Source organism: Schistocerca americana, chromosome 1 (assembly GCF_021461395.2).
Source record: "Schistocerca americana isolate TAMUIC-IGC-003095 chromosome 1, iqSchAmer2.1, whole genome shotgun sequence".
In the NCBI taxonomy this organism is placed as follows: Eukaryota; Metazoa; Arthropoda; class Insecta; order Orthoptera; family Acrididae; genus Schistocerca; species Schistocerca americana.
In genome coordinates this window covers 619,818,477-619,831,930 of record NC_060119.1, presented here as the reverse complement: position 1 = coordinate 619,831,930, position 13,454 = coordinate 619,818,477, and the positions used below count along the sequence as shown (strand labels likewise).

Below are 13,454 nucleotides of genomic sequence, written 5' to 3'. Positions count from 1 at the left end.
CAGTACAATAAAAAGAATACTTAAGAGATACAATACTCAGACCTACCACCTCTGACAGCAACAACTGCTCAAACTTGGGTAGGTATCACGTCGAACTGGAGTTATCTTACAGATACGTCATTGCAAGCTTCTTTAACTCTAGTCAGACTTCATGGCTCGTGTTGGCTGTCATGTGGCAGAGCTACAATTCCTCGTAAGCACATGACATTTTTTCAGCGAGTGAAAGGTTTAGAGAACATAATGGCCACAGCAAGACAAGAGGCCACTCTGAATCAAGGTATTACAAGACAGCACAGGCAGCAAGAGGCCTCTCGTTTTCTTGTTGATAGATAACGTCACGGAAACCTGCAAGACAGGGCACCGACACAGGTCATATCACGTCAGAATGTAAACTGATGTATAGCTCACCAGCCATGTTAACCTGAAGCGACCTTGTGTACTCGATGACAAGCCACATCATCACCCCAGGTAATGGGCTCATGTGACGATGAGTAATTGTCTGCGGAACTTCCATGCTCGAATACCTCAATCGTGGTGCAGTATGCAGGAATGGCACTCGGCTGGAAACTGCGGCGTTCAGTCCTCTTCGTTGACGCACTGCCATCGAGCGCCTCACTCTGCCGCCTCCTCAAGACGGAATGCAACACTGACCACCGTGCTGCCTGCTCGTGTGCTCCAGGTGTCGTTGCATTTTCCATGTATTAAACACCTCTTGCTGCGAACACATTTCGTAAGAGTGGCTGTACGATTCTGCTCAGCATAGCGAACATTTTGTCTCTCCTCTCTTGGACAAATAGCGCTGTCCACTAAGATCTTATGAGCGTCATAAAGCTGTCGATTTCATTTTCATATGGTAGTCGTGTGATACTAGCCTGCACGACCAGCAGTATTGTGGTATCATAAACTGCGTTCTGGCACGTCAGGATCATAACTCTGTCGTGTTATGACTCGTGCTGCTAGACACATCTCCTTCTCACAAATGAACCCATGGTCTTCAGCGCTGATTCTTGAATAAGAAATATCGCTGTGTAATCTCTCCTCATTTACAGAATGTAAAAGATCCATACCCACTTAGTTTTGCGCTTACACTGAAATGAAAATTATGTGTAAACAGCTTGTTTGGGAATTCCTGTTACAGAGTTCTAGCACGTGTAGAAGGGAGTCAGTACATGATATTTTGAGTAGGAATCCATATCCGGAAACGTGCTGTTTCCGTTCTGTGAGGGTTTCAGTCCAGAAGTTTAACTGATATGCACCTGCTTGAGGAACTGAATTAGGCGTGACGCAGTACAGTTACTAGATAACAATCCGAAAGTAAATATTCATTGATCACCTAAGAACATTGTATTAACACTTACACATTATGTGTTTACATTATTTCAAAACAGAAAGAAACCCAACAAGGTAAATGTAAAGACCGGTTCATAACAACAGCGGTTACAGACATTGTACCTACAAAGTATTCTGGTATACATTCTGCATCCCACGCGGTGTCACTTCAATCTCTAGGGCAGCGGCCGGAACTCGTGCCGGCAGATCTTCCTCTGTCTCTATAGGAGTCTCGTGGAATAGTCTTTGTATACGACGTCAAACGACATCAGGTGACCGTCTAGCGTAGTACGTATCATCCTGTTTACCGTACTGCACAACAGGACAAGCAACTCTGATACTTTCCTCTTTGGCTCAGGAGACGTGGACGCGCTACACATTTGAACTGAAAGCGTCGTAGAACAGAAATGGTACGTTTACGGACATAGGTTTCTGTCCACAGTTGTATTTACTCACTTCCCCCCTCCCCCCTAGGATTCCTAGAAGTCCGAAATTAGAATTTCCTAACACCCTGTATTTAACCGTGTTGTATACTTCTTGCTGTTCCACGTGCGTTACACACTGACTCCATAATGTTGCAATTTTAATGGACAATCCGTTTTTATGTAACCCATGATTGAATAAATATTGTCGATATAATTCAGTTTTCTTTTTTTTTTCAAACAACAACCTCATTGTTGGATACATACCAATTTTCGGTTTCCTCTATAGTTTTTGCGCGCTGCAGCTCTCTCAATCACCATGTCCGTTCTTCTTTTAAATACTTTCCACGTGTTCCTCCTCTCACCGATTCTGCCAAGAACCTCCACATTTCTTATCAGTCCACCTAATTTTTAATATCCTTCTCTAACACAACACCTCAAACGCTACATTTCTCTTCTTTCCCAGTTTGCCGATGGTCCAATATTTGTTTCCATTCAGTGCTGTGCTCCTAACCTACATTTTCAAAAATTTTCCTCTAATCAAGGCCACTGTTTGATGATAGACCTCTTTCGGCCAGTAGTGACCTGTTTTCCCTTGCTAGTGTTATTTAATGTCCTCTTTACTTCGTTAGCCACATGTTACTTTCTTCCTAGGTGTCAAGATTCCTTCACCTCGTCTACATCATGGTCCCAATTTTGATGTCAAGTTTATCGCTTCTCTTATTCCTGCAAGTCGTTAAGTGTCCGGCAGTTCTTCCTTACTTTCAATGAGAAAAGTAGTTCATTAGCGGTCTCATCAATGGCGTCCTTACAGGCTGAATTTTAATCCCTCTCCGGAACTTTTCTTCCATTTTATCATTGCTTGTTTGATGTATATATTCAGCATCAAGTGCGAAAGACTACAAGCCTGTCATACAGGCCTTCGTTCCTGGTCTTGCATTCTCACTTTTCCCTGACGGTTCTTGTACATAATGTATAGTATCTGCCTTTCACTATAGTCAATACACATTTTCCTGAGAAATTCAAGTCATTTTTACATTGTCGAACGTTCATTCTATGTCGACAACTCCTTCGTACAAGTATTGATCTTACATTGTCAACCCAGCCACATGTCAGAACTGCTTCTCTTCCCGGCATTGGTTCGAGTCTTCCCTCGGGCACGGGTGTGTGTGTTTGTCCTTAGGATAATTTAGGTTAATTAGTGTGTAATCTTAGGGACTTATGACCTTAGCAGTAAGTCCCATAAGATTTCACACACATTTGAACATTTTAGAAGAACTGCTTCTCTGAGACCTTTATTTTTCCTAAAGCTAAACTAATCCTCACAAGACATCATAAGAAGAATAAAACAGACGACCTGCATAATAATAGACAAATATTGTTAACATTCGTTTGACACAGAAGTCACAGTTCGAATATAATAAATTTCCTTGATACGTGAAAGCTTCTGTAAACAAATAACCACAGTTTCAGAAAGCATCGATCTTACAAAACTCAGCTTTACCTTTTGTCGCAAGATACCATGTCAACCATGGATGTGAGCAACATGCAGATTCAATATTTCTAGATTTCCAAAATGCGTTTGACACGCTGCCGCACTATCAACCATTAACGAAGGTACGTGAGCCGTGGGGTTCGCTTCTATCTCTCGATCGTCGGTTGTGCCATTGTGTGGCCATATCTGCCTGAGCGAGCGTTTATGGTTCGACAGAGGAGCCTTGGTAGTTGAAAGGTGGGCTTCAAACTGTAAGGGGTCGGCGGAAGCACCGCGGCGTGAAGGGAGTGGCCACAGCGCTGTGCTGTTAATTGATGAAGTCGTGTTGCGTCTATGGGTCTAGGGGGGTACTGTTTAACCTTATCTAACGGTCATTAGCTGTAGGCCGAATTACTCTAATTGCCTGTTAGTGCTAACTGTTCCATGGAAATTCGCCCAAGCTCGACCTATGAGCCTGGCCATTTTACTATCACGTCCCTGCCTGGGACTCCATCTAACGATATATTTATATTTGTGTTTTTTAATTTTTTTATAATGTCGGTCCTGTGTCTGGTCGGGCCGGTTGTTCACTAGCTTTGCCACGAGAACGAGTCCGTGGGTTTCCGGGCAGTTGGGTCGGCACCCTACCTAATGGCAAAGTCACTGTAGTTTCAAACGGAGCCTTGTTTAACTAAGCGATGGGCTTAGACTATTGTATATTATTCAATGTCGTTAAATTTAAGTATGGATAATTTTACCAAGCCACTTGACTCAGTTGTTTCTTCTTTAGTTAAACTTTTCATTTAATGATGCAGCTAGCAAAAGTTTATAATATTCTGAGTTTTGTTTCCTTTTAAATTCTTTAAATTCAGTAACTTAACAGCTGCAAATAATTTTGAATTTCACGTAGAAGATTCTAGTGTTCACGAGAAATAATCCAAACAACTGTAGGACATCTACATCTACATGATTACTCTGCTATTCACAATAAAGTCCCTGGCATAAGGTTCAATGAACCACCTTCAAGCTGTCTCTTTACCGTTCCACTCTCGAACGGCGCGCGGGAAAAACGAGCACTTAAATTTTTCTGTGTGAGCCCTGATTTTTTTTCGCAATCGGAGGAGAAAACTGGTGATTGAAATTTCATGAGAAGATACCGTCCCAACGAAAAACGCCTTCGTCTTAATCATTGCCACTCCAAATCACGTATCATACCTGCGGCACTATCTGCCCTATTTCACGATAGTAAAAACGAGCGGTCTTTCTTTGCACTTTTTCGATGTTATCCGCCAGTCCCACCTGATGCGGACCCCACACGGCGCACCAATACTCAAGAATATGGCGGACAGGCGTGATGTAAGCAGTCTCTTTAGTAGAGCTGTTGCCCCATCCAAGTGATCTGCCAATGAATCGCAGTCTTTTATCTATGTGATCGTTCCAATTTAGGTTATTTATAATTATAATCCCTAAGTGTTTAGGTGAATTTACAGCCTTCAGATTTGTGTGACTTACCGCGTCATCGAAATTTATATGATTTCTTTTAGTACTCATATCAATAACCTCATACTTTTCTTTATTGAGAGTCAACTGCCACTTTTCGCACCATTCAGATGTCTTATCTAAATCATTTTGCAATTCGTTTTGGTCATCTGATAACAACATCATCTGGAAACATTCTAGGATGGCTACTAAGATTGTGTCCTATATCTTCAATATAGATCAAGAACAATAGAGGGCCTATAAAACTTCCTTGGGGAACGCCAGATATTACTTTTGGTTTACCCGATGACTTTCCGTCTATTACTACGAACTGTGACCTTTCTGACAGGAAATCACAAATCCAGTTTCACAACTGAGGCAATAATCCATATGCACACAATTTGGTTAGAAGACGCTTGTGGGGAACGGTGTCGAAAGCCTTCTGGAAATCTAAAAATATGGAATCAATTTGACGTCAGCTGTTGATAACAATCATTACTTCATGAGTATAAAGAGCTAGTTGTGTTTCGCAAGAACGATATTTTCCGAATCCTTGCTGACTATGTGTCAATAAATCGTTTTCTTCGAGGTACTTCATGAAGTCGGAATACACTATTTGTTACAAACCCTACTGCAAATCGACGTTAGTGATATGGACCAGTAATTCAATGGATTACTCCTACTTCCCTTTTTAGGTATTGGTGTGACTTGAGAAATTTTCCAATCTTTAGGTACGGATTTTTCTGTGAGCGAGCGGTTGTATATAACTGCTAAATATGGAGCTATTGTATCAGCATCCTCTGAGAGGAAACTGACTGGTATTCAATCTGGACCGAAGGCCTTGGCTTTATTATGTGGTTTAAGCTGCTTTGCGACACTGATAATATCTACTTCTATGTTTCTCATCTTGACAGTTGTTCTTGATTGGAATTCAGGAACATTTACCTCGGCTTCTTTGGTGAAGGAGTTTCGGAAAACCGTGTTTAGTAACTCTGCTTTAGTAGCACTGTCATAATTGACTTTACCGTTGTTATCGCGCAGTGAAGGTATTGATTGTGTCCAGTGTTTTAAGCATGTTTACATTTTAAATAATATTTAAAAGGTTGTAAAAAAAAAATGTAAGAACACATGTACGTCATTTTCTTCTCTATAAAATCGTTTAACTTAATGTTAACACATAGTCACCACATAACTCTGTGGATCAAACACCATCATTAGGACTTCTTGCCAACAACACAATGGTCCTGCAGTATTATTCGAAACCATAGGAAGAAGAAGAAGAAGTAGAATATAACATTCCATCCCAACTATGTATTTTGCGGCAAGCAAAGGTTATAAGATAATTGCTAACCACCCCGATGGGATTACTCCAAGCAAATGCCAGATATTACACGAGATATTATCCAGCATCCACACTGTAATATTTTTATGTGAATGGGAAACGTTTTTCTCCGCTATTGTTAATAAATATCATTAAAAGCTATGTAAATAACCATAAACACAAAGGATTTAGTGCTATATCATCTCTGCTCCTTGCAAAAAATTGACAGTCATGGTAGGTCACCCACGTTGGGAAAGGATAGTAATGGGGCCACTTGTTGCATATAAACCTCGGTTTAAGAGTCAATTAACTTATTTAATGAGTAATAATGGCTACGAGTCGTTATAAATTTTTTGAATGAAAACTGATACGACAGGCTGATGCGCAAGTGAATTACAACTCGACAAGGTGAGCCACAGAGTGACATGGTGGTATACAGGGGCTAGAAAACTTATGTAATAGTCATTGTCTATGATCCAGGTAGCAAAGCTGTTGGGAATATTCTGGAAGTTCGTGCATGGCGAGGTCACAGGCACCCACAAGGCGTAGATATGGCAGCGAGAGGTAGATAAGGCGGCAGCCCACTGCTAGTTCTTGGCACTTGGCCGCCTAAGATTGCTACAAATGAACGTATTTAAAGATGCACTGTGTATCCTGTAGCACCTTCTTTACTGTTACAATAGTATTAATATACTGCTACACACATGTCCTGCGACGTATTGAATTGTATGAAAACGTTTAAGTAGGTATACCATGCCATGTCCAGCCGTCGTGATAGAGGTAACCAACTTGGATCGCTATCTGCGGTCACTATCTTCACTATACAGATGTATACGACAATTTATAGTTGCAGCCAACTTGGTCTTTGACGTCATTTAGGTGACCACTATGATATTGAGAGAAGCAGTATGATAACTGTCCCTGAACAGTGTTAAGGGAAATGGGAAAGGGGTAGGGGAATGGTGGAGGGCAAGGTAATGGGGATACTAAATTATCCAAACTACTTCAGCTGTCTGATGGGGGACAATGGCAGGGAAATAAATTTTGGTAAATATTTCAGCTATCAGACACTGGGAATGGGGGCCATAAATCACTGATGATGGGATTGGAAGGGTGACAGGTCATACATGTTCCCCTGAGGACACTGACATAGGCGATTTAACAACTCCAGAATCATCAAAAGGCCATAATTCAGAGACGTTGTCCAATTCCTTTTCCATTCCGCTGCACATATGGCTGGTCAGCAACTTGCATGCATAAACTTATAGGCTGATTGTGTGATATTTCTCGCGCTTATCTCCCCTCGCTACCTCCGGGACAGTGTACAATTTCTGATGGTGTGTCGCCAGACTCATAGACTCGGCAAATCATACCGAAGAGTCATCTGGTTGCCACTGCCTCAATGACTTTAGAAATTCCGAGGGAATTTGATCAGTGTTTTCTGCTTTATTGGTTTTGCAAGTCTCTGTTGAATTCTAGTTCTACTAAACGATCCCCTATATCTTCTCTATTGACTCCCGATTTTTCTTCTGTCACTTGATCCAACAGTTCCTTCTCCTCGTTAGAACTTCACTGTATTCTTTCCACCAATCCGCTCTCTACTTTCTGATTAACATGAGAATTCTTCATGTAATGTAAATGTTAACGTCTGTATTTTTAATGTCACATAGGACACTTTAGATCTTTTCACATGCTATACTAGTTCCTGCTACGTTCATTTACGTATATTTATGTATATTGAACCTGATTCGGTAATTCTGAAAAGTTCCAAAACCAACTAATTTAATTATCTCGTTGTTATTTAATTTCATTGTATTGCCTCGTATCTTAGCTTTGAAGCTATCATTTTAGTGAAACATATTTTTAACATAAAACGGACGCTGACCAATTCAACTCCCATGTGGCTTTCTTATCCACCTAGTCCACCTAGACGTGTATAATTACTGCGACGGATATATTTGTGTCATTGGTTGCACACTGTCCCTAGCAAAATTTTGTTACCTACAAAGGTATTAACGTAGTAGCTCATTTAATATGACAAAATGAGATGTTGGTTGACTAGTCTACATCGGAAATTTCAAAAACAAAATAAAAAGAAAAAAAGAAAAGAAAAAACGCTAAATTCAAAGCTATGATGTAACACAGTTCTGTTCTACATGCTGTCACGAGAACTAGATAACTCTTTCTAAATGTCAAATAGATCGTTTGATATATTTTCAAAGGACTTCTTACGAATGTCTGAGAACGATACTTCAATAAGTGCAGACAGTTGAAATAGTCTTGACCACTTCGTATCACAGTCAAAGAAAATAGTGAGCGTTAAAGCGTGAAATTAACATAATCAAAACAAAACTAGTGGTCATAAGCAAGAAAGATACATCACACTGCCATTTAAACAATAAGGTAAACTTATTGAATAAATATACAAGTACACCTGTATGGGAACTAACATTAACAATAGGTATGATGAGTCGAAAGAAATTAACGTCCGTATTGGGGAAGCCAAGCACGCGTTTTGTAAAAGGATAATGTCCTCAACCGCCATCACTTCTCGAATGGAGAGAAATTAAGTCCATGGGACCGAGACCTGGACTTTGAGCGAGACGACGGGTGAACGACTTGGGGCATCAGAGGTGTGGCTTTACGGTATGACGCAAAGACAGGCAGACCAAGTTACTAACAACGACACTTTCCCTTAAATTGGAAAAAGAAAAAGAATTCCTAAATACAGGAAAATGTAGAAAGCTGCAATATTTCGCCTGGATAATGAGGACTGGAAACAGGTACAAACTGCTGCAGAACATTCTTCGAGGAAAAATACCTGGGAAACCTAAGGACATAGGCTTCGCACATAAGCCAGAAACTTTCTCGAAGAGGCAAACGTGATTTAGTTATGACGTTCACCAGCATCTGGTATGGGTAAACACTATCAGAAGAAGAAGAGTTGTTTGATAATACTTTGTGCAAGTATTTTAATCCTTCTAGTAACCTCTTCCACATCTACAGCTACATCCATATTCACATCAGTACTCTGTAAACGACTGCGAAGTGCATGCTAGGGGTATTTAACACTGTATTAGTTATTAGGGCTTTCACGTTCCATTGGGTGTTTAAGTAGTTCTGTACGAGTTGTAATTAGTCTAATCTTATCTTCGCGTTCCCTTCAGGAGCGATACGTAACGGGTTTTGTACAGTAGTACATTCCTATAATGGGCAGTCAAATGAAACGAAGCAGAACAAAATAGTGAGTTTATTACTTTTTAAAAAACAATCGGCGTAACAATTAATACGGCTCTGAGCACTATGGGACTTAACATCTATGGTCATCAGTCCCCTAGAACTTAGAACTACTTAAACCTAACTATCCTAAGGACATCACACAACACCAAGCCATCACGAGGCAGAGAAAATCCCTGACCCCGCCGGGAATCGAACCCAGGAACCCGGAACAATTAATACATTTAACTCACGATGAGAAAAGATGGTCAGTGCCTTCATGGAAAAACGTTTGCGGTTCTCTAAGGGACCATGATTGAACCAGCATGCACCTATTCTTTCGAAGCAAATAGACAACCACAAATGTCTTTCTTTAGGGCACCAAAAATGTGGACATAGCATGGAGGATGTGCAGCGTAGTCGAAACAACAGGCACGCCAGGTTTTGGAAAGTCTTGATGAGATTTTTCTCTTATTGCAAACATCGGCTACTGGTTGACTTTCTAGAACACGGTGACACAATTAACGCACAGTGGTACGTGGACACTGTGCAAAACCAGAAGAGCCCCATCAAGTTCAATCGTCTAGGAACGTTGACAGGTGGCACCATTCTGTTACATGCTAGTGGACACTCACATTATGCCAAAGTTGTCTCGACAACACTGCAAAAGTGTCTCTGGGAAACCCTTAAAAATCCTCCTTGAAGTCCCAATCTCTTTAGATGCGGTGTCCATATCTTTGTAACCCTGAAGAAAGAATTTCGTGACTGTCGATTTGTTTCGGACGTAGAGGTGCACCCCTGGGTTGAACAAGGGTTCCGTATCCAACAGCAAACGTATATCCATGAAGACACTGGCCGCCTCGTATCACAGTGGAATGAATTTAGTAACATTTATGACGACTACTTTTGAAAAATTAAACAATATAGGCCTACTTAGTTCTCTTCATCTGCCTCGTTTTCATTAAACTGTTCCTTATAGATTTATGATTTGGAATTGTTCTTGACAGTTAATAAGTAGACTTTGACGGAATAGTGTACGTCCATCTGCATGTGTTTGCGTATTCGGTTTGTTCAGCATATCCATGATGCTCTCCCATTGGTCAACCAAAAGTGTGACCATTTGTGCGTCTCCTCTTTCTACACATTCAGTGTTCCCCGTTAGTCCTATTCGGTGCAGGTCACAGCCACATGAGCAATATTCTTAGATGAGTCGCACGAGTGTTTTGTAAGTTGTTTCCTTTGTAAATTGATTATATTTCCCTAGTATTCTGCCACCAGCCTTACCTATGACTGGGACTATGTTATCGTTCAATTTTATATTCACACAAATTGCTATACCCAGGTATTTGTATGAATTGACTGACTTCAAAAGTGACTTATTTTCATTGTAGACATAGGAAATTAGTATTTTTCGTTTTGTGAAGTGCAAAAGTTTACATTATTTAAAATTTGAAGGAAGCTTCTGTTTTTCACCACTTAGAAGTAAACTTGAAGTATTTACTTTCCAAACTGCTCTGTCAGCGCTGACAATCGGATATTAAGACTATCTGTAAGTAGGCCTACTTTGAGAGGCTAATCTGAGACGAGGTGGCGTCAGCAAGTACTCACAGACGACGGCGAGCGTCCAGGTGGCGTCGAGGTGGCTGCCCGGGATGGAAGGGTTCTCGGCGCGGCACGTCACGCTGCGGCCGTCATCGTCGGTGCCGGGCACGAAGCTCAGCTCGCTCAGCGTCGCGTTCTCGCGCGTCTCCTCCTGTGGCAGGGGCAGCTAATTAACGTCCACAAGTGGGCTTCCTGCTTGTGTCGCTCGGGACATCACTGTTTATAAGCTCACACATGGACATTATCATCTACTGGATTAAGGTGATATTAATATCTGCACGTCAACCTTACTCTATGCGATATTTATACACAATCTGATAGAAAGTATCTGGACACCTACTGGTGGACATTAATGTGGAGTTCACCAACCTTTGGCCTATATGACGGCTTCAACTCTGCTGAGGAAACTTTCAGTTAGGTGTCGCGACGTCTGTGAAGGAATGGAATCCAATTTTACCTCAAGAGCCGGAAATAGATAAGGCACTGATGTCTGCGCTGTGGGCTAGAGTAAACTCGACGTTATAACTAATCTAAAAGGCGTTCCAAGGGATTCAGGACACTGTGGATGCCAGTCCAGAAATATTACTGGCCACAGACCATTTCCTCAAAGATGTTGCTTTATGTCAGCGAGTGTTGTCGTGTTGATACAGTCAGCGTCTCCGAACTGCTCCCTCTACTACAGACAGTACGAAAGGCAGTAAACCGCGTTCATATCGTTGAGCATTTAGCATTTCCGTCACGAGCAGTAAGAGGACCATACCACAACCCTGAAATATATCACCATATTGCAACTCCTACTTCTCTGTATTTCGCAGCTGGCATTACATAAGATGGCAGGTAACGTTGTCCACACACTCGCTAAACCGAAACTTTTCGAACCATACGCTGTCCAGCGCCTTTGCTCTTTACATCACCTCAAGCATCGCCTAGCACTGACAACAGAGCTGTGTGGCCTATAAGGAACCCCTCGACCATTGTTCCCTCTTTTCTTTAACTCGCTATGCACAATCACTATGCTAGATGCTATGTTGGTAACATTTTGGAGCTCACAAGCCATTTCTTCCACTGATTTCATATGATTTTGCGAGTGGAAGCACCCCGGGCAGTTGTCGACGGTAGCTGTCTGCCAGCATACGAGGTGTGCCTGGCCTTGATTTAGCTGTAGTATGCCTTTCCACTTGGCAGTCGCATCACAGACAGTCGACTTGAACTGCTTAGAAGGCTCGAGGTGGCCCTGATGTATTTGTCACTCAGGTCCCGTCCTACGACTAGACCTCGTGCGATGGTACTGGGCTCGCCTGATCGATCCATTGTGCTGTCTCTGCGTTTCTACCGGCGGTATAATAATCCCCGCCTCCTTCAACGCTATCGCGGTAAGTACTGTACTGCGTTAGCGTGTCCCGATACTTTTCCTCATCTACATCTACATCTACATGGTTACTCTGAAATTCACACTTAAGTGCCTGACAGATGGTTCATCGAACCTTATTCATAATACTTCTCTACCATTCCACTCGAATGCCGTGTGGGAAAAAGGAACACTTAAATCTTTCCGTTAGAGCTCTGATTTCTCTTATTTCATTATGATGATCATTTCTGCTTACGTACGTGAGTGTCAACGAAATATTTTCGCATTCGGAAGAGAAAGTTGGTGATTGAAATTTAGTAAATAGATCTCGCCGCAAAGAAGACCGCCCTTGTTTCAGTGACTGCCACCCCTACTCACGTATCATATCAGTGACACTCTCACCCCTATTGCGCGATAACACAAAACGAGCTGCCCTTCTTTGCACTTTTTCGATGTCCTCCGTCAATCCTACCTGGTAAGGATCCCACACCAAGCAGCAATATTCCAGCAGATGACGGACAATTGTAATGTAGGCTGTCTCTTTAGTGGGCTTGTCGCATCTTCTAAGCGTTCTTCTAAAATAGCGCAGTCTTTGTTTCGCCTTCCCCACAATATTATCTATCTGGTGTTTCCATTTTAAGTTGGTCGTAATTGTAATTCCTAGGTATTTAGTCGAATTGACAGCCCTTAGATTTGTGCGATTTATCGTATACCCAGAATTTATCGGATTCCTTTTAGTACCCATGTGGATGACCTCCTACTTTCCTTTCTTTAGTGCTAATTGCCACTTTTCGCACCATACAGAAATTCTCTCTAGATCATTTTGTTATTGTAATTGATTATCTGATGATTTTTACTAGACGGTAAATTACAGTGTCATCTGCAAACAATCTAAGAGGACTGCTGAGATTATCACCTAGATCATTTATATAGATCAGGGGCAGCAGAGCGCCTATGACACTACCTTGCGGAATAAGGCAGTGCGGCACAAGATAGTGTATTTATTTGAACTGTGCCAAAAGGGGGCTACCGTTTATGGAAACACTATAGGAGAGAAAACTAAGACCCCATTAATTGTTTTTGGATGAAAACTACACGTTCAAAGCTCACTGAACGCTCACTCCAGATAGAATCTGTGTAGCTGATGCGAACTCTCACACGGGCGTACATCACTAAAAGACAGATTTCCTTTTATTGTGCCACTCACATAGCCTTGTAAATTGACAAAGAAACTTCAGTTTCTTGGAGATTCTCCTATTTCGC

General features: G+C 41.6%; 1 protein-coding gene across 1 annotated transcript in view; it reads right to left on the bottom strand.

The window, feature by feature from the left end:
- The window catches only part of LOC124625460 (nephrin-like), a 548,360-nt gene that overhangs the window by 125,955 nt on the left and 408,951 nt on the right, over positions 1–13,454 (bottom strand). The window contains exon 7 of the mRNA XM_047149172.1: positions 10,850–10,994. Coding sequence (XP_047005128.1) covers positions 10,850–10,994 — 145 coding nt within the window. The remainder of the gene's footprint in view (positions 1–10,849; positions 10,995–13,454) is intronic.